Below are 20,200 nucleotides of genomic sequence, written 5' to 3' on the forward strand. Positions count from 1 at the left end.
GTAGTTCGAAAAAATTCAACTACCCGTTTTATGCTTTGAAATCGAATTTATTGTACTGTGTTGATAATTAATATTTTACAAACAATCGAAACAATTTACAATCAATTTTGCTTTTTTAACAATTTTACATAGTATATGAACATAGGATAGTCGATGGCAATAGTATACTGCACCATAATACCAAATTGAAATAACCATAATATATTCTGAATAAGCTAATAGTCGTTCAATATATAACGCATTGAATTATTAATTGCTGTCATAAAGTCTAATACATTCGTATTATTTTGTGCGCAAACTGTTCTCACGATGTCATCGAATAGAGCTGGATGTACATTGTCTAGAAAAAAAAAAGAATAACATATATACATTTAAGTATAAATAACCGGCAGTTGCGCCGTGCACAGAAAAAAAAAAGACCAAATCTATACAAAAATACTATTTATTATACTTTGGCTAAAAGCGTTGTACTAAAATCATCTGTCTTGGCGGTTCACGTTACTTTTAATAACACCTTCTCGCTATTTTTTAAACATGGAACTAAAATTTGATATAAAAAATATAAAAATGAACTTTTTCAACTCGAATGACAAAGAAAAATATCACATTGAGTATTTTATTTAAAAACTACAACACATTCGTGAGTGGTTTTCACTATAACTATACAACAATAAAAAAAAAGGAATATATCCAAAATTTTACAAGAGTGAATTTTTTAATAGGATTTTTTTTTTTAGACCAAAATTCTAAAAGTTTTTACTATGGCAAATACTTATAATGATTTAGGGGAAAAGTATAGGTTTCACTTTTAATGCGAATGAGAATAGGTACCCCCCCCCCCAAGTCTAACTACCTCACTGCTTCGCATAAACTGTAAAGAAAACAATAATTGTTACATGATAAATGTAGTATATTTAATGGTTACTTTGGTATTGTGTTCCAACTCTTTTGATTCTGAAATACTCGAGTATTTTATCTTTATTAGTGGTATTCAAAACAAATAATAAATGATCAAATGTAAGGTTACTTTCAGAAGGAAGGTTGAAATATTTTCTAGCTAGCTCGAACGCTTTTTGTATTGCCTGAAAAGATTTGAAGCATGTCATTTAAAAAATTAAAGATTTTGTGAAAAAAACTGAAACTTAAGGCTCTTAATCTTCTGAGGTAATATATCTTAGTTGAATCACCCTGAATTATTCATATGAAGAAAATACAGAACATAACAGAAAGTTATTTTAATAATTTCCTATATGAATAATATTGCTGTGTTACAATATTATTTAATATCATTCATTTCAAAAATTAATCTGGATTTCAACATTTGAAATTAGGATTATAGAAAAATCTGAAAAAAGAAACTGATACACAAAAAAACGTCAAATTTGTAATTCCGCATTACCCAATCAGTACTCTAAGTACTGTTATTCAATTAATAATATATTCTTATAGTCAGGCCAATAGGTTTTAAATAATAACTAGCTGACCTTGGCTGTCCTCCTTTTAACATTAAGTGTCGTTGGCTTGCAGGCAAATATCTCTTAAAATCCCTATCTCGGTCTAATCTTTCAATTTTTGATTCTTTCTATTCTTTGTTTTTAACAATATGGCGTTACGTTCCAAAATCTCTTCCCGTTCTTTCTTTGACTGCAAACTCCATTTCTTCTTTCCAGCAATACATTTTAAATTTCAATAAACATTCTCTCTATGATCCATATGATTCTCTTTTCTGTGTTCCCCTTATTCAAATTCATAATTTCTTGCTATATTCCTCCCTAGCGGACCTTTTAAATCCACCCCTCGTAATGTAGTAACTTCTCTTTTCTCTGATTTTCTTGATTCAAACTTGTCAGACTTCATTGCCATCTACAAGTACATGGGTTCGCCAACAATGACACAACATACTGCCCAGTTTTAGATAAAAAAAAACTTTATAAAATTATCTTATTTAAGAAAAAATATTTATAACTATTATATTAATTAAAATAAAATTTAAAAGTATAAAATTTAGATTGTCTATTTAGACAAATGTATAATTACCAAACTTTCTTGTCTCATTCTTGTCCGTTTTTCTACCATGCCAAAAGCACCCTGAATAACTATGTAATTAATTACGAAACATAAAAAACGAATAAGTATTTTACAATAATTTTTTTCTTCTTTAAGATTTGGAAATTGTTATTTAAATTGGAATCTTGTATGAATGGTGGATAGTTTTACAGTGAATTTTCGAAGAACAACATGCTCATTATAGTAATGATTTTTTATCATAACATGTTATTGACATCATTCATTGATATTTTTGTTATTTAAAAATGTTTGGGAATAAAATACCTTAGTTTGTTAACCAAATTGTCTGTTTATGGAAAATATGTTTTACAATTATGTGTTTTATTTAGTTTTTTCGACGGATGAAAATACTAAACTCAAATAATTTGACCGATTTTATAATAATTTAGTTATGCTTGGGTAGTATTCTAGTTAATAATAGTATTTTAATTAATTTTGGTGCTCTACTTTCCAGTCCTTGCTTTTCTTGTTTTCCTTCGATTTTGCCCACCAATAAACTAGTGTATGTTATTATATTCCGTCCAGTTCCAACGCAAATAAATCTTACAAGGCGTCGAAATAAAAGTTCATCTATATTGTCTACAGAAATAATTTATAAATAAATTGTTAAAATACAAACAGCTGTTGCACGCTATACAGTAGCCCAGGAAAATAGTTAGTTACCTGTTAATTGATAGTTTAGCCAGTCCATTGGATAAATCGTGAAGTACTTATCTACTAAGTGTACATGAGAATCGGAAGGATCCACAAACGCAAAAAACCGATCCAAGGTAACATTACTAATTGGCTGATCTGGTTGAGTTTCAAGAAGATTTGTCAGGTATGCATAAACGCCACTTAGATGCTGAAATTTGGGTTTACTATTAGTGTTACACAGGAGATTATTCATTAAGGAAAGTACACTAATTTTCACTTAGAACGATTGCAAGTTTTTAATTTTGTAGACACTTTAGTTAACAATATTAGACAATATTCAAATTTTCATATTTTTTTCCAGATCTCTATCAAATATTAATAGTAAAATGCCAAAGTATATAACGTTTATTAGGTTTAAAATAATTTGCTGAATATTTAGGTTGGTCGATTACTATTTTCGGATAATTCATTTTAAAGTTATTGTTATGTTTGGTAATTTTATGGTATTTTAAAATATCATAAACAAAAATATTTTCAAAAAGAAAAACTAAAAAACTGCAATAATTATTTTAAGAACAAAAAAAATGGGCGTCTTATCCCTAATTAATTACCCTGTATACCGTTTTATAAAACTGGTTGTAGAACTTATAGGCGCATTGACTAGATAATAATCATATGTAATAAATACAAAATAAATAATTATCATCACGTGATACAAGTTCAGAGAACAAAATTACTCAAATAAATGTTTATTTAAATAAATACACCAAAAAAAAAAAAATCAACTGTAATTTTATTATTAATCGTTATTTAATTGTTTATTTATGATCAATTTTTCATTCGAGACTAAAAAATTAACTGTTTACCAATAAGTATTTGTTTAGGAATAAAATTAGTATTTTATTATTAATAAATAATATGATTATGATTAATTTTATTTAAAAAAAAGTTTTCTTTTTTTTTAAATAACGTACTTGGCTAATAGCTAAAGTACTACCATTGTACCGTCCATAATATTTAAGACAAAAAAAAAAAAAAATACGTGGTAAAACTTGGACCGTTATATTAAAATAAAACATAAATTATTATTGCTGAGAAAATATAAAACAATATTACCTCGTTCTCGGTAGACTCTGGGACCAAATCAGGCGGTGCGCCAAGGACATGGTTAGCAATAAAAAAATAATTTACTAACGATATAATGAACTTGAAGTGCATTTTATTATTATATCTGCTTTAGTCTAAAGTTTAACTCAGAAAAATTTGTCTTCAGATGCTTGCCAATCACACACGTGAAGCAAACAGAGAATTAATCATTTTTTACAAACAAGTGTTTTGATATTGAATCACCTGTAAAATAGCGTTATTCAAAATGTTTTGTCTTCAAATAAAATTGTATATTACAGCAAAATAAAAATTACCAAAAAATAAATAATTTGTTCGTCAAGTGCTCTATTAAGTTATATAACTTAAAATAACTTTAAATTGTTTCATTAAAACGTTTTTTGATTAATGAAATAAAATAGTTCGTTATGTATAATAACGTAAGACAACTCTTCTAAGGTTTCTTAATTTTTAAGAGGGAAGTGGTGATTTGTTAAACTTCTTAACATTCCTAAGAAGGTACCTTCCGGAAACGAGTTTATTTCAATTGATTTGCTAATAAAATGCCCAATAATTATGTTATGTAAATTGGGATCTGGCAAAAAATAAACGATGCAGTAGTGATCGTTTTTAACTATTTTATTATAATGGAAAATTTTATACTTATAAAAAAGGGTTCATAATTTAATGTATCCACTTTATTCTTTCCGAATTTACTGTGATTGTATTCTGTTTGGTATTGTCATCACATAATTATGAGAATTTACGCAAATTGAGAATTTTATTAAAATTTTTTATTTCAAATGGTTTGCGCTTTTGCCTAAACTGGACCGACCCCACATTGGTGCCACTTTTATTCCATTATTTTGTATTACTTACTTATTTGAAATTATTGTCTTTATAGAATTTTAAGTGTATAAAACCATTGCGCTCAAATTTTGTAAAAATTTTTTTGGGCTTTTGTGTGAGCATTTAATAATGTAGCTTGATATGCTATTAAAAAATAGAATTGTATAATAAATTATAAGTTGACAATATTCTCGAATCATATATACTATTTTGGGATTTATGCACATGTTTTAACTTTTTTTTATTATTATTTGCTGGGTATATTGTTTGAGTGTTCATTAAACAAAAAATAAACACTTGTACCAAATACAGAAAATAATTTTGTGTAGGTGCATTGGATGTAATTTGTACACGGTGTTCTATCATAATTTTTTTACATTATGTTTTAAACATTTGTGATTACATATAAATAATATAGGTATTACTTTACGCTTGGCAACTAAATGGGTGTTGAAAAAAGTTTTTAAACCAAAAGGAAATAAATATAATATAATACAGAACTCGGGTTTGGTATTTTTAAGGTTTACCACATTTGATAAATTTCATTAAGCTCTTAAAGTTTATCAAAATATAAAACGTTATTTAGCTAAAACAAACAAATTCTTTGGCTTTCTGTCACCTTGTTTTTATGATCACATGGGCTCTGGTGTTCAGTGCCTCTAAGTTTATCTTCTCGGCTTCCAATTTTTACATTTAATTCGTTTTTTAAATTAAGAATAATTTGCTGATATGTTTGACTGGTCGATAGAGTTTAAAATATAGGAAGGGAGATTGAGTGCGGTTGAATAATTTCAATTAGAGTATTTTTAGATGATATTTTCAATAGGTACCCACAAGGTACCTATTTGTACAAGTTTATTTGAAAATAAACATTTATGAAAAGATAATTTATAACTTACAACAAATTGTAGGTAATGTAATATTTAGAAAATATTGATGTACAAAATTTAATTTGTTTTATACGATTGATTATATTTTTAAGCAAATAAATTAAAATTCCCATACGAACTTTGTTTCACTGTCTTCTATCCACGATAACTATATTTCTATATTACAATTATTTGAAATATTGCACAATACTTTGTTTAAGTATTATTTTTTTTTTTTTTAAAAGCACTAAGATCTGACATGTTTCTTTCAAGTAGAGTCAAATATAATGTTACATTTCATAAAATTTGTTGAAAATATGTTTTCGGATACCTGTTGACTTTTGACTGACATAAAAAAATGATTACGTTCAAAGTGTGCTTTTTTGGGGGGGTTTCTATAATAAAAAAAATGTTTCACTACATATTTTTGAGAAAATTGTATACTTTATCGACCGTTCTAGATCCACGTTCAGTCTAATTTTCAGACCTTAAATACTATACTTAATTTATGGTTACCTGAGGAGCAAAATCTAAAATGGGCATGCTAGGGAAATATTCCAACGAATCAAAACAACATTTTTCAATTATTAGTTTTCTTTGTATTTGAAAATAATATATAAATCCGTATACACTTTATATTTATTGAAAACAGAAAAAAAAAACGCTAAGTTTTAAACAGGATTATCAACTAATTATTTCACAAGCACTCTGTTTTTAATAGGACTGAAATCACGTTTGACAATATTCAGAAAATATTTAGGTTTATTGTTGTATTGAAATAACACAAAAGAATAAGATTAGAATAAGTTTGCCATTAAAAATGTATAATGTAATTTACAAAACAAGTATTTTTAATAAAATATAACGTTTCTATTGTATATACTATATAATGTATCATATTATTCAATCAATCTGTCAACGTATCAGCATGCGTTGTGGTACTGCTTGAAGCCGAGTCGTTTGGGAACCCTAAGCTTGGATAATCTCTTTGTATGAAATCTTCTACACTCTTTGTAAATAATTCCGAAATATCAAGCGTTGACATTTCCAATAATTTAGGTAAACAAACAACTTCGCTGTTACTAATTGGCAACGAGCAGTATTTGGTAAAAAATACGACCATATTTGCACGGACTTGTGTCAAGTTTTCAATTTTTATTTCCCCTGGATTTGTAATAAAGTCGTTGGAAAACCGATTTAGTAATTCGGATAGGGCCTCATTGATCTCTCGTTTACCTAACCAACCAAAAAATAAAAGCACATGTTTCGTACGCTGTACGACTAAATTTAATTTTTCGATCGTTTTTAGGAATAAGTCGTTGCGCGAACGCTGTCGTTGTAATATGATTTGGTAACCAAATAACTTAAGAAATAAAACAGCAGTTAAACAACTGATTAGTTTGTTCCATTTTAGTTGTTACATTATCTTCGTTTACTATCATACCGTCAGGGCAAGTCTGAAGCAATTCGTTCACCTTGTAACCTTGAATTCCGTTTTTTGATTTCACTTTAATTTCCAAGTCACCAAAATTTTGCCATCCGGGATTTGCTAAAATCGCGTTCAGCACGTTCGCCATATTGTGAAATTCGTTTGCGTTCATAAACATCTTACACGAGAAAAACACTATGAAAGTATATAAAGTGGAATAAGCGACCATTTTGAGTACAAATACAACACAGTTTCTGGCAAATGAAAAATTTAGCCGTACAGCCAAATCGAAAGGTTCAGCTGAAATTCAAGACACTGAACTATTTTCCTATCAAAAGTGATTTATTTATTTAAGGTTGTTGGTTTCTACATATTGACGTATGCCTACAATAAATGTTTTTTTTTGTACTAAAACACATGCCTATAGTCGTTACAAGGTGTCCCACGAATATTCCATATTAATTTTAAATGCCACCTTAAAAACCATACGACGCCTTGTAGAAATGTGGAGGAGTGAACGACAACATTAACAGGGGTCAACATTGGACGGTACTTAAACATTTTGTCATCCCTTCAAAACTTGTGAGATTAATCAAAAACTGCAATAATAATACAATGTGTCAATTGCGTTATCTGGATGAAACAACCAAATGCTTTGAAGTAAAAACAGGGCTAAGACAAAGGGACGCATTGCATCCAGTACGATTTAGTTTGGTATTGAAGTACCAAGTGGTAAGAGAAATTAAAAAAAAAAAACAGTCCATGGAACGATATCGTTATCCTGGGAGAATCTCAGGACTAGATAATATCAAGTACACTTAAGTTAATAGAAGCTAGCCAAATAACAGGACTGAAAATGTATGAAAAAAAAAACAACTACCTTTACAGATATCATACTTCTTGCACGTGTCAATAAGTAAACCTTCTTTTATCAAATGTTTAAAGTGTTTTCTGTAAATAAATACTATTTGTTACATATATTATTTGCGGTCTGAACGATGAGAGCACATTATAAAAAATACAAGTAATTTAAAACATTCTGAACACTGAAGAGTATAAATAAAATAGAGGGAGGAATATTATAGCTTTATTAAATCAAATAATGTCTAGATCAATATAATACACTCATTTTATTTAATCCCGTTAGCAAAAATAAATACAATTTTTAGCCAAGCGCAGTATGCTAAAACATGTATAAGTCAACTAAAATATTATTTTTTTTTAAATAATTATATATAGTTTTTTGAGCCGGTAAAATAAAATTCTCCTGGGACGATTTTCAGTCAAAATCTGAAGTAGCTAAAATATCAGAGATTGTTTTAACTTTTTCGAAAATGAATAAAAGTCCTGGCGGCTGAAGCCTATAGTCTTTGGGCAGCGTTTCATTTTCAGAAGGGACCACAATTACTGCTGGTGTTTCTGGAAGTCGTCTACATTTATATTTGTCTAAATGACTTGTGAAACGTCCAAGTACTGATTGTTCTACCTCGTAAGGCCAGTTACGATGTTCACTCTTCACAAGAAGACCTTCCAAAATATGATCTGGACAATTAGTTTTAACCAATGCTTCCTTTATTTCATTCTTTGAAAATAATAACGGTTAAATATGTTTTTGAATAATGTATTTTATACAAAAATTACTTTTTGATATTCCGAAGGTTTACTTAGCACTTTATCCCAATCTATATCGGTCGCTCGTTCAAAGTCATGTGACCATTCTTCAATTGTTTTATATTTTTCCGGTTTATTGGTCTAAAAAAAAAAAAAGACACGGTAATGAATTGGAAGAACAAATACTGAGTACACGCGAATGGATAAAACATATATTATGGTCTTACGAGGACTCTACCCACTCTAAAGTGAGATTTTTTGAAAAAAAATTCTTAAAAACTTGGGGAATGGCGTCCGTTGAGAACACTACTAACGTGATAAGTAGGTACTTATTTATAACTGCAAATGTTTACATGCAAATGTCTATACTAAACGTATAATTTTACAATTAAACAACTAGTGAAGTTAAGTATGTATTAATAAATAAAATAATATGTGTAGGAAAATCTTTAAAATGTGTTTCAGTGTTAATTTAGTACCTACAAATTTTTATTATGTACTCAAAAAAAAAAAAAATACAATTACATTTTTTCTCAAACGGCTATACTTGTTCATCTGTAATAAAAAATAAGCCAGTACAGTATTATAAATTAAACGTTTGAATACGATTTTTTGAGAAAATTGCATAATATATTATAGCCCTATTCTGAAATTTCCTTCAGCCTATTTTTCAGATCTTGAGCCCTGAAACTTTATCTAGAAGAGCGAAATAAAGTAAAAGATTCCATCGCTCCTAGGAGAAAGAGATTATGTGTGAAATGGTTTAGTAGAAACAATAACATCTCAGCTATGCATCGAATCTACACTTATTTTTGCTTACATATAAAGTACCCTTTATTAATTATTATAATAAGTATTTTTAACATTTTTCTTAAAAACTTAAAAAAAAAAAAAATAGTTTCTACTCTTTTTTATAAAGTTAATAATAACGAAAGAAAAAAAAATCGATTAACAATTTCTTACCTTGTTATTCATGTCTTCAATAGAATTAGACGTTTCCGGTTCATCGGTCTAAAAACAATGACACCATATTATGATATTTGCTATTAAACATTTAGTAAAATTAAGTATGTATTAATTTTATAATAATATATACGTAAGCAAATTTCGAAAACTTGCTTCAGCAATGTGTTATGTAATTAAAAAACAAGATATAATTACATTCATTCCCAAACGGCTATACTTTTTCATCTGTAACAAATAAAGAAGCTAGTACAGTGAGGTTGGTGCATAGTGGTTTGTCAACGTTGTCGGTAGTACTATGTCCAAAGAATATCCCATACAAATGTTTAAGTAATTTATAGAGCGCGGTAATATTAAGAGTAAAAAATGAGGGTAATTTTTTTGGGCGTTTTCTTGATTTTGAAAGATAAGTGGCGAACTACTAAAATTTTTGGCCCAATAAAGTACAATTTCTGTGTATTAATGTTAAATATTTTGTTTGCCGAACGTTCTGGTGTTTACTCATACTTAAAAACGACCTAACGTTAATAACAATAATACTTTGTAAAAAGTATGCATGTTAACGTTGAACAAATTATACTTACCCCGTTTCCGGCACAATTCTCTGTTGGCATATTATAAATTAAACACAGTAAACTGATATACTTGATACACATATTTTTGTGTTTCTATGTTAATAAAGGTTACTAATTTAAAGACTTTTAACTTTACGAAATTCAACACATAAATGACTCACGTGTGCAATAAAAGCCAGTTTTAAAGTAAATCGTCTCAGAACATTATTTATTTAATTATTTAATTTACATTAGTTGACTGAACAAACACAGACAACTATGAAAAATACCGTAATTACTATTGAACATGATATATTGCGCTATTAGTTTTATTGCAAACTTTTAAAATGACAATTTTTTCAACGTTTACAATATGTATTGTACAAAAACCTTAATTTTTAAAATTTTAAATAAGAATCATGGGACCCCTCCTCCCCTTTATGGTTAGGATTAAAGTTGGACAACATCCGTTTTAGACACTCCTTGAATCTTGTATTTTAATTATACGGTTGTTTGTCCAGCAAAAAATCAAACATATTTTTAGTATAACCTTATTTGTTTAATATATTTCTATTTATCGCAGATATCAGAGATCCTGGATTAAGCAATATAGCAGTATAGCTTAGAAGAAACATGTATCTATTTTTTACTTTGTTCTATGCAAAATATTAGTATTATACATTATATATAATAAAATATTAATAAGTATTATTGATATAAATGTGCTTAAAATACTGGTGTGTTCGTTTTTATATTTTACTGAAAGCTGATATTACAACCCATAAGCCAAATCATTACTTTTATAATAATTTTAAAATCTTTTTTTTTTTTTTTTTTTTTTATAAAAGAGTATTTACAATCTATGCTGCAAGGCATAATAAGCAAATAGTTACATTGTTATATATACAGAGAGAGGGAAAAAAAAATAAACAAATAGAAACGGTGATTTGATATGAGGAGGGAGGCTATCCAGTAATAGAACCTAACGTGATTTTTGTTCTAATTATTTTTAATTAGATTAATTTGAATTATTGTATTAACAGATCTCGACACCAATGTCTTCGGAGTCGGCGAGGTGGATTTCCGGGGAGTGAATTAGAAGCAAGTTGAGATATTAAAGGGTTAGAATGAGTGTGTAATTTGGAATGAAATTTTTTGTAGTGTTTTATGGCTAAGTGGTTTATTGGTTCTATTTTAAAGTCATTTTGAAGTGTGCAGTTTGATACATACCATGGGGCAGAAGAGATAATACGTAGAGTGATAGATTGGAAAGCTTGTAAGGTACGAAGTTGGGATGGTTTTGCACATCCCCAAATTTGGATTGCATATGTCCAAATAGGCCTTAATAGGGATTTGTTTGTATATAATAATTTTATTGTGGAAAGGTAATTTTGATTTGAGGATTGGACGTAGTAAATGGAGTCTGCTGTTGAGAATTTTTCTTTTAGATTTAATGTGGGAGCCCCAAGTTAATCGTTTGTCGAGTGTGACACCAAGATATTTGACTTCCGAGGATATTGGAATAAGTATTCCTTGGAATTGGGGAGGGGGTGGAACAGATTTTTTTAGTGTGAAGGGAACGTACACAGATTTATCTGGATTAATTTTAATTCTCCAATTAGATGACCAGGAATCAATTAGATTTAAGTGAGTTTGAAGGAAATTGGAAGTAACTTCTGGATCATTTCCTGGGGAGAGTATTGCAGTGTCGTCTGCATAAGTAGCCATAATAGTGTTTGGTGTTTTTGGAATGTCAGCCGTAAAAACATTAAATAGATCAGGGGAGAGGTCACTGCCCTGGGGCACTCCTGCTTTAATTTGGTGGTATGGTGAAAAGGAATTACCATATCTGACTCTATAACTTCTATTTTCTAAGTAAGAACGAATTATTAAGTAATATGGGGCAGGTAGAAACAATTTGAGTTTGAAGAGTAGGCCTTCATGCCATACACGGTCAAAGGCCTGGGCCACATCCAAAAATACCCCTGGACAATATTGTTTTTTTTCAAAAGAAGAACAAATTTGATCTGTTAGTCTGTGAATTTGGTGAACAGTCGAGTGATTGGATCTAAAGCCAAATTGGGAATTAGGAATTATGTTGTGGGCATGTAATATTGGTCTTATCCTTATGAGTATAATTTTCTCAAACAATTTGGCGAGAGTTGGGAGTAAGCTGATAGGTCTATAGGAAGTAATCTCATTTTTTGATTTGTTGGGTTTGGGGATAACAATTATTGTGGATATTTTCCATATTAATGGAAAATAAGAAATTCGCAGCATGGAATTAAAAATATAAGTTATTAGAACAATTGTTTTTTTTGGCAAATTTTTGAGGATTTTGTTAGTTATGAGGTCATGTCCTGGTGATTTCCCTTCTTTTAATTTATTTATTAAAAATTTGATTTCACTTGGTGAGGTATGTTTTGCAGGTAATGACATTGGAAGAGGACTATTGACAAAAATATTAACCTTTTCTAAGTGTTCGTGGTTGGGAAATACGTCAGTATGTGGTTTGAAAATGTTGGAAAAATGCTCTCCGAAAAGGTTGGCTTTTTCTTTGTCAGAGATGGCCAAGGATCCATTTGGGCTAGTTATAGGTGGAAGTTGTTGTTTTATGTTAAGTAAGCTTTTGGTAGTTTTCCAAAGTGAGCCATCTTTTGAGTTTAAGGACTGGTATTTTCTTTCGAAGTACTCAGTTTTGTGTTTTATTATTAATTTTTTAATAGTGTTCGTTAAGTGATTAAATATTTGTTTGTCGGAAGGATATCGATATTTCTGCCATCTGGAGCGTGCACGTCTTTTATCGGAAATCAACGTTTTAATATATAAAGGCAAAGTATGATTATTTGATTGATGTTTACTGGTTGGATATGACGCATTGTGGACGGCAGATTGTACAGAAGTTACGAGGTCTTGGGCAGCGTTTTCTATATCAATTTTTGATTTAAGGGAGATATTTAGATTAGTAGTGTTTTGCATAATTTCAGAGAATTCTTTCCAATTTACTGGGCCTTGTGATAAAGAAGGATGTATAAGATTAAGTTCTGGACTTTCATTTAATTTTAGAAGGACAGGAGTGTGGTCTGAGCTAAGGTCATTTAGGTTATTAATAGAGAATTTCATAGTTCTAGGTAGTGTTGAAAGAAAGAAATCTAATATATCAGGGTGTCTATTTTCGTGTTGGGGCCAGTAGGTAGGACCATTTGGCGATATGGATGTGTAATTGTTATTGTTAATGATTTTTTGGAGTATTTTTCCTCTTGAGTTGTCGGATATGCAACCCCATTGGGAGTGTTTGGCATTAAAATCGCCCCCAGCCAAGAAGTTTGGCCCTAGGGATTTTAAAAAATCTTTTAGTTGTGTCGAAGTGATAGCAGGATGAGGGGGAAGGTAAACTGAAGATATTTTGATCGGTGTGTGATTTAATGTTATTTGGATATTAGTTGCCTGTATAGTAGGGGTTTGGTTAATAGGGAGTAACTGATGCTGGATTTTAGAGGAAATAATAATAGCAGATCCTGCATGAGCAGTATTGTCGGGGTGATCAGCTCTATAAACCTTAAAACCAGGGAAAAATAGTTTAGAGTTTGGTTTACAGTGGGTTTCAGAAATAAGTGCCAGATCGATTTGTTTTTCTGATAGTAAATTTAGCAGTTCAGAATCATGTTGTTTTAAACCGTTAGCATTCCAAAGCAATATCTTTAGTACGTTTATATTTGGTTGATTACTGACCATCTTTCATAAGTTTATTTATAACTGTTGTGAGTAGTGATATGAGAGGGTTAATTATTAATTTAAATTCAGAAATGAAGGAGGAAAGTTGAGTAGCTATATTAAACTCAGGTGGATTAATAGTTGTGTTTGGGGGTGTATTATTTGGAGCGTTGGAATGGAGATGTTGGTGGGTTAGGTTTGGAAAAGATGAGGTATTTTTAATATCAGGAGGATCCTGACGAGTTCTATAACCGGAGTCGTCCCCCCCTTTAACAATATTACTGTAATTTACATCTTTTATTGAATTATATTTTTTATTTGGAATTTTTTTACTATAGTGTAGTTTTTGAAGATCCTTGTGGATTTGGCATCCACGGTAATTTGCGGTATGATTTCCTCCACAGAGAACACAAACTGGTGGCTGATCTTTGGTTTTCGTACAGGAAGAAGTTGGGTGGTAAGCGGCACAACGAACACATCTTGGAGGGTGTGCGCAGTATGATTTAGAATGACCATATTCTTGACAATTTGTACATTGTATAACAGTGCGTCTTTTATATGGTTCTTCGATCCTTATTTTGGTATTTAGTAAGGAGTTAATATGAAAGACGTCCTTGTTGATTTCAGCGGGTTCCAAATCAATGAAAAATATTGGGAGTTTATTTTTTGTAGTTTTGTTTAAAACATTGGAGACATTTCGGACTGTATATCCTCCAATTTCTTCAAGCGCTGAGCCTATTTCGGATGTTGGAGTGGAAGGGTGGAGATTACGAATGACTATTCGGAAGGGTTTGTCTTCTTGAGCTTGGTAGGTATGAAACTCAGCCTTATTTTCTTTTAGATATTTGATGACTGATCTATATGAGTCGGAGTTGGTAGTTTGGACTTTTAAGTTCTTGGTAGTTGCTTTAACAACAAAGTTATTGGCGCCGATTATATCGATTAAACATGTTCGAAGTGTGTGAAAATCTAATACTCCACGGATGAAAATAGGTGGAGGAGGTTTGATTTTTGTTTGTTCAATTTCCTCATTTGGGTCGTTGCCCGTCTGATCTATTTCGATATTTTCGTCTTCAGCATTATCGATGTCAAGTGGAGCAAATCTATTAGAGGAAGCAAAAACAGTTATGTGTTTTTTATTTTTCTCTGCTAATGATTTAGTTGATATCGGTTTAGATTTGTATTTAACCGTTTGAAATTCAGAGTCGTTTTTTGTTGATTTATTTTGATTTTTTTTATGTTTATTATTATTGGGTGATAGGCCCGGAGAGCCGAGTCGCTTAGTGCTATTAGGAGTAATAAGTCCATCAGTATGATCGGATAGATCTGAAGAAAGCGAAAGTCGATTTGGCACGCTCTGTATACGTGACGCTTTTATTGTTAACGGAGGTACTGTTTTGTTATTTTCGTTCATGGCGACAGGTAAATTTATCGCGCGATAGCAATAACTGGTTTATGCGGACCGTCCGAGCGCGGCCGCGATGGCAGTATTAGCAATTAATAATATATTAATTAAATAAATTACCAAAAAGACAATGATGAGGCTCAGAGGTGATGTAGAAATGAGATGTTCAACTCGTTGGAAAGCAGGCACTTTTTCAAAAAGATTACTTTTTAATACGAGAAAAACTGTGAAAAATGTAACGAGATATTTGATAATAACTAGATGAAATAACGGAGCACGATATTGCATGGTCAACGATCAGGTTCGGAGTTGAATTTTAAAATCTATCGGCTACTTATATCCACTTCCTTTTTTTAAAAAGTACCTTAGCACATTGCATTTTGGTAAAACTAGGTAAACGAAATGGTGGCATTATGGCCAAAATACGACGAATGGATATTTATATAATAATGTAGGGGTTAAAGCCATAGTTGTGTAAGTCACATTAACCTTAATTAAAGAAAACAAGGTTTAATAAAAATATCTTATATTGTGCTGTCATCTAGCGGTGAAGATTATGAGTTACGACTTACTTTAATGTACTACTATTATTCGTAATTCGCCTTTTGAGGTTTCTCAAACTGCTACAAACATTTTGTAGCCTGCAGCTGAGAATTGGATTATTTTAACAGTGTGGACGCCCATTCTAGCTCCCCGGGCGATATGTTAAATTAATAAGGGAGACTTTAAGGCTACTTAGACGTAGAAGCGGCCCATCCAACCGTTTTCCTATGGGAATCCGTCTATTTTATCCTCATCGATGGCCACTTTGTCTAGCTAGCCGAGTGGTCCGTTACAATTCTAAATACTGAAGAGTATAAAATAGGGAAATAAAATGAAATAAAGAAACGAAATTTATAGCTTTATTAAATCAACATCTAGATCAATATAATACATTCATTTTATTAAATTCGGTTTGTAAAAACAAATAAAAATTTTGACAAGCGTAGGTAGTGTGCTTTATGTAGTAGATATGTAAACAAATTAGGTTTACAAAATCATTTATAAATCAACTAAAATTTAATTATTCTTGGAAATATTTAGAATTTTTCATATTCAGTGTATGTATAATTTTTAATTTCTGTTTTTTTGAGCCAGTGAAATTAAATTTTGCCGGGTCGATTCTAATCAGAATCAATGATTCATAGAAGTGATCCGAAAACGAATAAAAGTCCTGGCGGATCCACCGATTGGTTTTCAAAAGGGGCCACGATTACTATTGGTACCCGTGAAAGACGTCTTAATTTATAGGTTCTCAAAACACTATGGTTATATCCAGTATCAGTTTTAAATTCAGAAGGCCAGTTATCGTGCTGACATTTTGCAATAAGATCTTCGATAATATCAGTTGGACAACGACTTTTAATCAATGCGTCCCTTATAAATCCCTATAAACATAAAAACGGTTAAACATGTTTTCCAATAATGTATTTTATACAAAAATTACTATGTCATAATCCCTAGATGTAGGCACTAAACTAGTCCAATTTGTAACAGTCTTTTCTTCTAAGGATTTTGCCCATTCATCATATGTGGGAAATGGTCTCGGGCCCACGGTCTAAAAAAACAATTAAACGGTAGTTAATTCGAAAAACAAATACTGACTAAGTTCGGACGGATAAAAAATATTTTATAGTCTGCATGCTCTCTTGGCGCGAACAACTTGACAAGTACTTATTCATAACAGAATGTATTTATTATAACAATAGCAAACGTATAGTTTTGCAATTAAACATTTAGTAAAGTTAAGTATACATTAAAAAATATATATTATCTAGGCATATCTTTAAAATGTGATTCAGCGTTAATTGAAAATGTATTAATTTATTACCTACTAATTTTTATTATGTACTTAAAACAAAAAAAAAAAAAACAATTACATTATTTTCCATATGACCATACTCGTTCGTATGTGACAATATTTTGTTGTTTCTGTTCTAATATAGTATCGTTTTTATCTGCACAAAATACCTACTTCACCGGCCGTCTTAAATTTTAAACTTGGATGACTTAAAAATTAATTATCCCTAACTGGTTATCGATCAGTGACAACGTTCAGTAAATTATTCTGCAAGATTATTCTCTTGCATTTAGTCGAGAAGAAGTCATTTAATTTAGTGTCATAAGTAAATGAGTATAGGCTATTCAAATAGGTAGCAAAAAAAACCTAAAAATGCAAAACATTTTGTGGAGTTACAAAAAACATAAAATATTTTTTGTACCTACTAAAATAAACAATCAAAATACAATCCTCGATTATATTTACCTGGTTTGGAGGATTCGAACTATTTGATTCAAGACATTGGCCAGCGTTCACTGAAACCTTAAAATATGGCGATAAAAATATAATTTTCCATATAATTTTTTTGTTTATCAACTGTGAATTACCAGTAACACTAAAAAATAACTAGAGAAATAAAAATCAGGAACAGCATTGAAAATTCGTTAGTTCTAAGTATTTATTGCAGCTACCATGTTTATTTTACTACCATTCTAATAACATCTGTTACATTGTACTTCAGAAGTATACAAACATAATATAGGTATTGACTAAATGAGTATTAACCGTCGAGTGTTAAAAGTAAAATTGGATTGTATTTATGTATTTTTCCAGTCCCGAAATTAGTATGAAAAGTTTTAGGTATGGATTTAAAAAAAAAGTAATCCAATAAAGTATATTTACACCCAAAATGTTTATACATTTAAAAATTGTTGAGAAAATATGTATAGAATTAGTAAACTTTCTTTGATATTTTATTCTACGAATGCAAAACATTTTGCGGAGTTACAAAAAACATAAAATATTTTTTGTACCTACTAAAAAATATAATTAAAAGACATTACTCGATTATATTTACCTCGGTAGGTTTGTCAAGACATTGACCAGCGTTCACTAAAACGTTAAAACACGGCAAAAAAAATATAATTTTCCAAATCATTTTTTCGTTTATCAATTGTGAATTACCAGTAACACCAAGAAACAACTAGATAAATAAAAATCAGGAGCATCACTGAACATTAGTTAGTTTTAAGCATTTATAACAGCTTTCATGTATATTTTACTGTAGCCAGCCATTGTAATAACATCTGTTAACATCGTATTTCAGAAGTACCTTTACTAACATAATCCATGTATTGACTAAACGAGTATTTAAAAACATTTATATCCCTGATATTTTTAGAACCAAAAAAATTAATATGTTAAATATATCAATATACAGAGCCTCAAGTCAGGGAATCATTGATGAAAATGTTTCTTTTAAAGAAACCCGATCAAACGACAAAATATATTGGGCACAAGATGTACTTTTTGATAGCTTTAAATTTAAGTAAATAAGTAACTCTTCCTAAAAAATAAAGTTGGTCCAACTAAAACTACGATTAATTTAAGGGAGCAAAACATTTCCAGTTGAACCGACTTAATAAAAACTTGGCCCAACTAATATTTGGTTATTATAGGGATTAAGGGTACAGTTTATTTGTATTTGAAATAACTAAATAAAAAGATGTTCCTCTAAACATTGAGTTGGGCAAATTATTTATTTAGTTTTCCCAACAAGAAATTAATCGTGTTTCTCTATTAACTATATTTTAGATGGTCCAAATATGTATTTTTTCTGTGTAAGAGGGTGGTATACAAAATAGTAGTATGATCTTGAAGTATAATGTTGAAATCTTAACGATCGTTAAATTTTAAATAATTGTAATTTTTAGTCTTTCTAAAAGAAAAATCTTCGATTAATTAATTTCGAAACTATTAGGCGTCGAATAAAATTCAAATATATTTAATATACATAATTTAACAAATATTATTCAAACTATGTAGATACAGTGTTATTAGAGTATGACGCAAAAGGCAATGTTATTTGTAAAATAACAGACCTTCCATGTTTCTAAAAAACACCATGGCCGGGCAAAAAATATTTCGATAACAAAAAACAATTTGGGTTAGAGCAGTACAAAATTGTTTTCCAATATTACAAATATTCCTGATATTTTTCGAACACAACAATTCAAAATATTTAATATATATTATACATCACTATACACAGCCATAAGTCATAAAATCTGTGATACCAGCATAATATGGTAAGGGACACATCATTATTAGTTAGAATTTTATTTTGAATTCAGACACGTTAGAATTATTTTATATCAAACTATGTGTCACATGCCGGCCACTCAGTGGCCACTCGGCGGCCACGCTGTGGACGTATGTGTGGCCAGATACCCAAAAATTATGTTACATATCAATTCAACAAGTATTTTTCTTCCGATTCCAAATCTGAAATGATTTTTTTTGTAAGACAATTTTTTAATGAAATACCAGTTCTATTTTAATAATTTAAAAATTTTAAAAAAATGAATACCATTTATTGTACTTATAGAGCATCCTGAATGTTTCATTTGAAGCTCGGTAGATTTTTACATAACACCCTGTATATATATGTATCTATTATTAAGTCGACTTTTATATTAAGTTTTAGTCGCAGCGGTACGGTGGTCAACTATTAAAACTGTATTTTTAAAGACAACCTGTATTGATAATGCCTTTGCTTTATTCATTTTATAGACCGATTTTTATCACTCTCTTAATTTAAGTTGTTAACGTTCGTTTTTGGAAAACTACCCTACAGATAAATCAAAATATACCTAAAAGTGCGTGCATTCTTTAACTCAATTGCACATTGTAAATGGTCTGGTTTTTTATGCAACTTTTTCCCCAGAGCCATTAAGTTAACTTAAATTCTATAAACCTGTGATTACACATCATTTTATTTTTATAAATATTATTCACCGGATGTACGCCCATGTAGCTAGCCGAGTGGTCCGTTACAATTCTAAATACTGAAGAGTATAAAATAGGGAAATACAATAAAATAAAGAAAGGAATTTTATAGCTTTATTAAATCAACATCTAGATCAATATAATACATTCATTTTATTTAATTCGGTTAGT

At 30.0% G+C, this 20,200-nt stretch overlaps 2 protein-coding genes across 11 annotated transcripts; both read right to left on the reverse strand.

Moving 5' to 3' along the window:
• Positions 1-26: 26 nt before the first annotated feature.
• On the reverse strand, positions 27-5,784 carry LOC126836763 (uncharacterized). 9 transcript variants are annotated; one of them, XM_050570418.1, is made up of 8 exons: positions 4,125-4,140; positions 3,820-4,053; positions 2,731-2,911; positions 2,515-2,646; positions 2,038-2,096; positions 1,028-1,082; positions 926-954; positions 27-340 (listed from the first exon to the last, which is right to left on the reverse strand). In XM_050570418.1, the coding sequence occupies exons 2-8, from the start codon at positions 3,919-3,921 to the stop codon at positions 305-307; spliced, it is 594 nt and encodes a 197-aa protein (XP_050426375.1). In that variant the 5' UTR covers positions 3,922-4,053; positions 4,125-4,140; the 3' UTR covers positions 27-304. The 9 variants fall into 9 exon arrangements, 8 of the variants coding, with proteins under 8 accessions (XP_050426375.1, XP_050426360.1, XP_050426353.1 ...); XR_007685396.1 differs by lacking the exon at positions 4,125-4,140 and adding an exon at positions 5,666-5,784 and having other exon boundaries at positions 926-1,082; positions 2,038-2,088; XM_050570403.1 differs by lacking the exon at positions 4,125-4,140 and adding an exon at positions 5,666-5,784 and having other exon boundaries at positions 926-1,082.
• Positions 5,785-8,065: 2,281 nt separating this feature from the next.
• LOC126836962 (E3 ubiquitin-protein ligase NRDP1-like) lies at positions 8,066-10,272 on the reverse strand. Of its 2 annotated transcripts, XM_050570683.1 has the most exons (6): positions 10,113-10,272; positions 9,727-9,756; positions 9,529-9,576; positions 9,091-9,120; positions 8,596-8,706; positions 8,066-8,536 (listed from the first exon to the last, which is right to left on the reverse strand). In XM_050570683.1, the coding sequence occupies exons 1-6, from the start codon at positions 10,182-10,184 to the stop codon at positions 8,234-8,236; spliced, it is 594 nt and encodes a 197-aa protein (XP_050426640.1). In that variant the 5' UTR covers positions 10,185-10,272; the 3' UTR covers positions 8,066-8,233. The 2 variants fall into 2 exon arrangements, with proteins under 2 accessions (XP_050426640.1, XP_050426646.1); XM_050570689.1 differs by lacking the exon at positions 9,091-9,120.
• Positions 10,273-20,200: the final 9,928 nt, after the last annotated feature.

This window comes from Adelges cooleyi, unplaced genomic scaffold, assembly GCF_023614345.1.
Source record: "Adelges cooleyi isolate 19-005CV unplaced genomic scaffold, UGA_ACOO_1.1 ACOO_flye_CR_arks_rails_tigmint_CR_PRNA_10, whole genome shotgun sequence".
NCBI classification, from domain to species: domain Eukaryota; kingdom Metazoa; phylum Arthropoda; class Insecta; order Hemiptera; family Adelgidae; genus Adelges; species Adelges cooleyi.

What these genes read in the sequence shown, in the direction of transcription:
- LOC126836763 (XM_050570403.1), bottom strand. Translation starts at nt 3,921, where the DNA reads ATGCACTTCAAGTTCATTATATCGTTAGTAAATTATTTTTTTATTGCT. An exon ending in GCTAAACTATCAATTAACAG is followed by an intron (nt 2,647 to 2,730) that starts GTAACTAACTAT and finishes TTATTTCTGTAG; the next exon opens with ACAATATAGATGAACTTTTA. An exon ending in GAATGAGACAAGAAAGTTTG is followed by an intron (nt 1,083 to 2,037) that starts GTAATTATACAT and finishes AAATCTTTTCAG; the next exon opens with GCAATACAAAAAGCGTTCGA.
- LOC126836962 (XM_050570683.1), bottom strand. Translation starts at nt 10,184, where the DNA reads ATGTGTATCAAGTATATCAGTTTACTGTGTTTAATTTATAATATGCCA. An exon ending in AGAATTGTGCCGGAAACGGG is followed by an intron (nt 9,757 to 10,112) that starts GTAAGTATAATT and finishes TATTTGTTACAG; the next exon opens with ATGAAAAAGTATAGCCGTTT. An exon ending in ATAGCCGTTTGAGAAAAAAT is followed by an intron (nt 8,707 to 9,090) that starts GTAATTGTATTT and finishes TTTTTTTTTTAG; the next exon opens with ACCAATAAACCGGAAAAATA.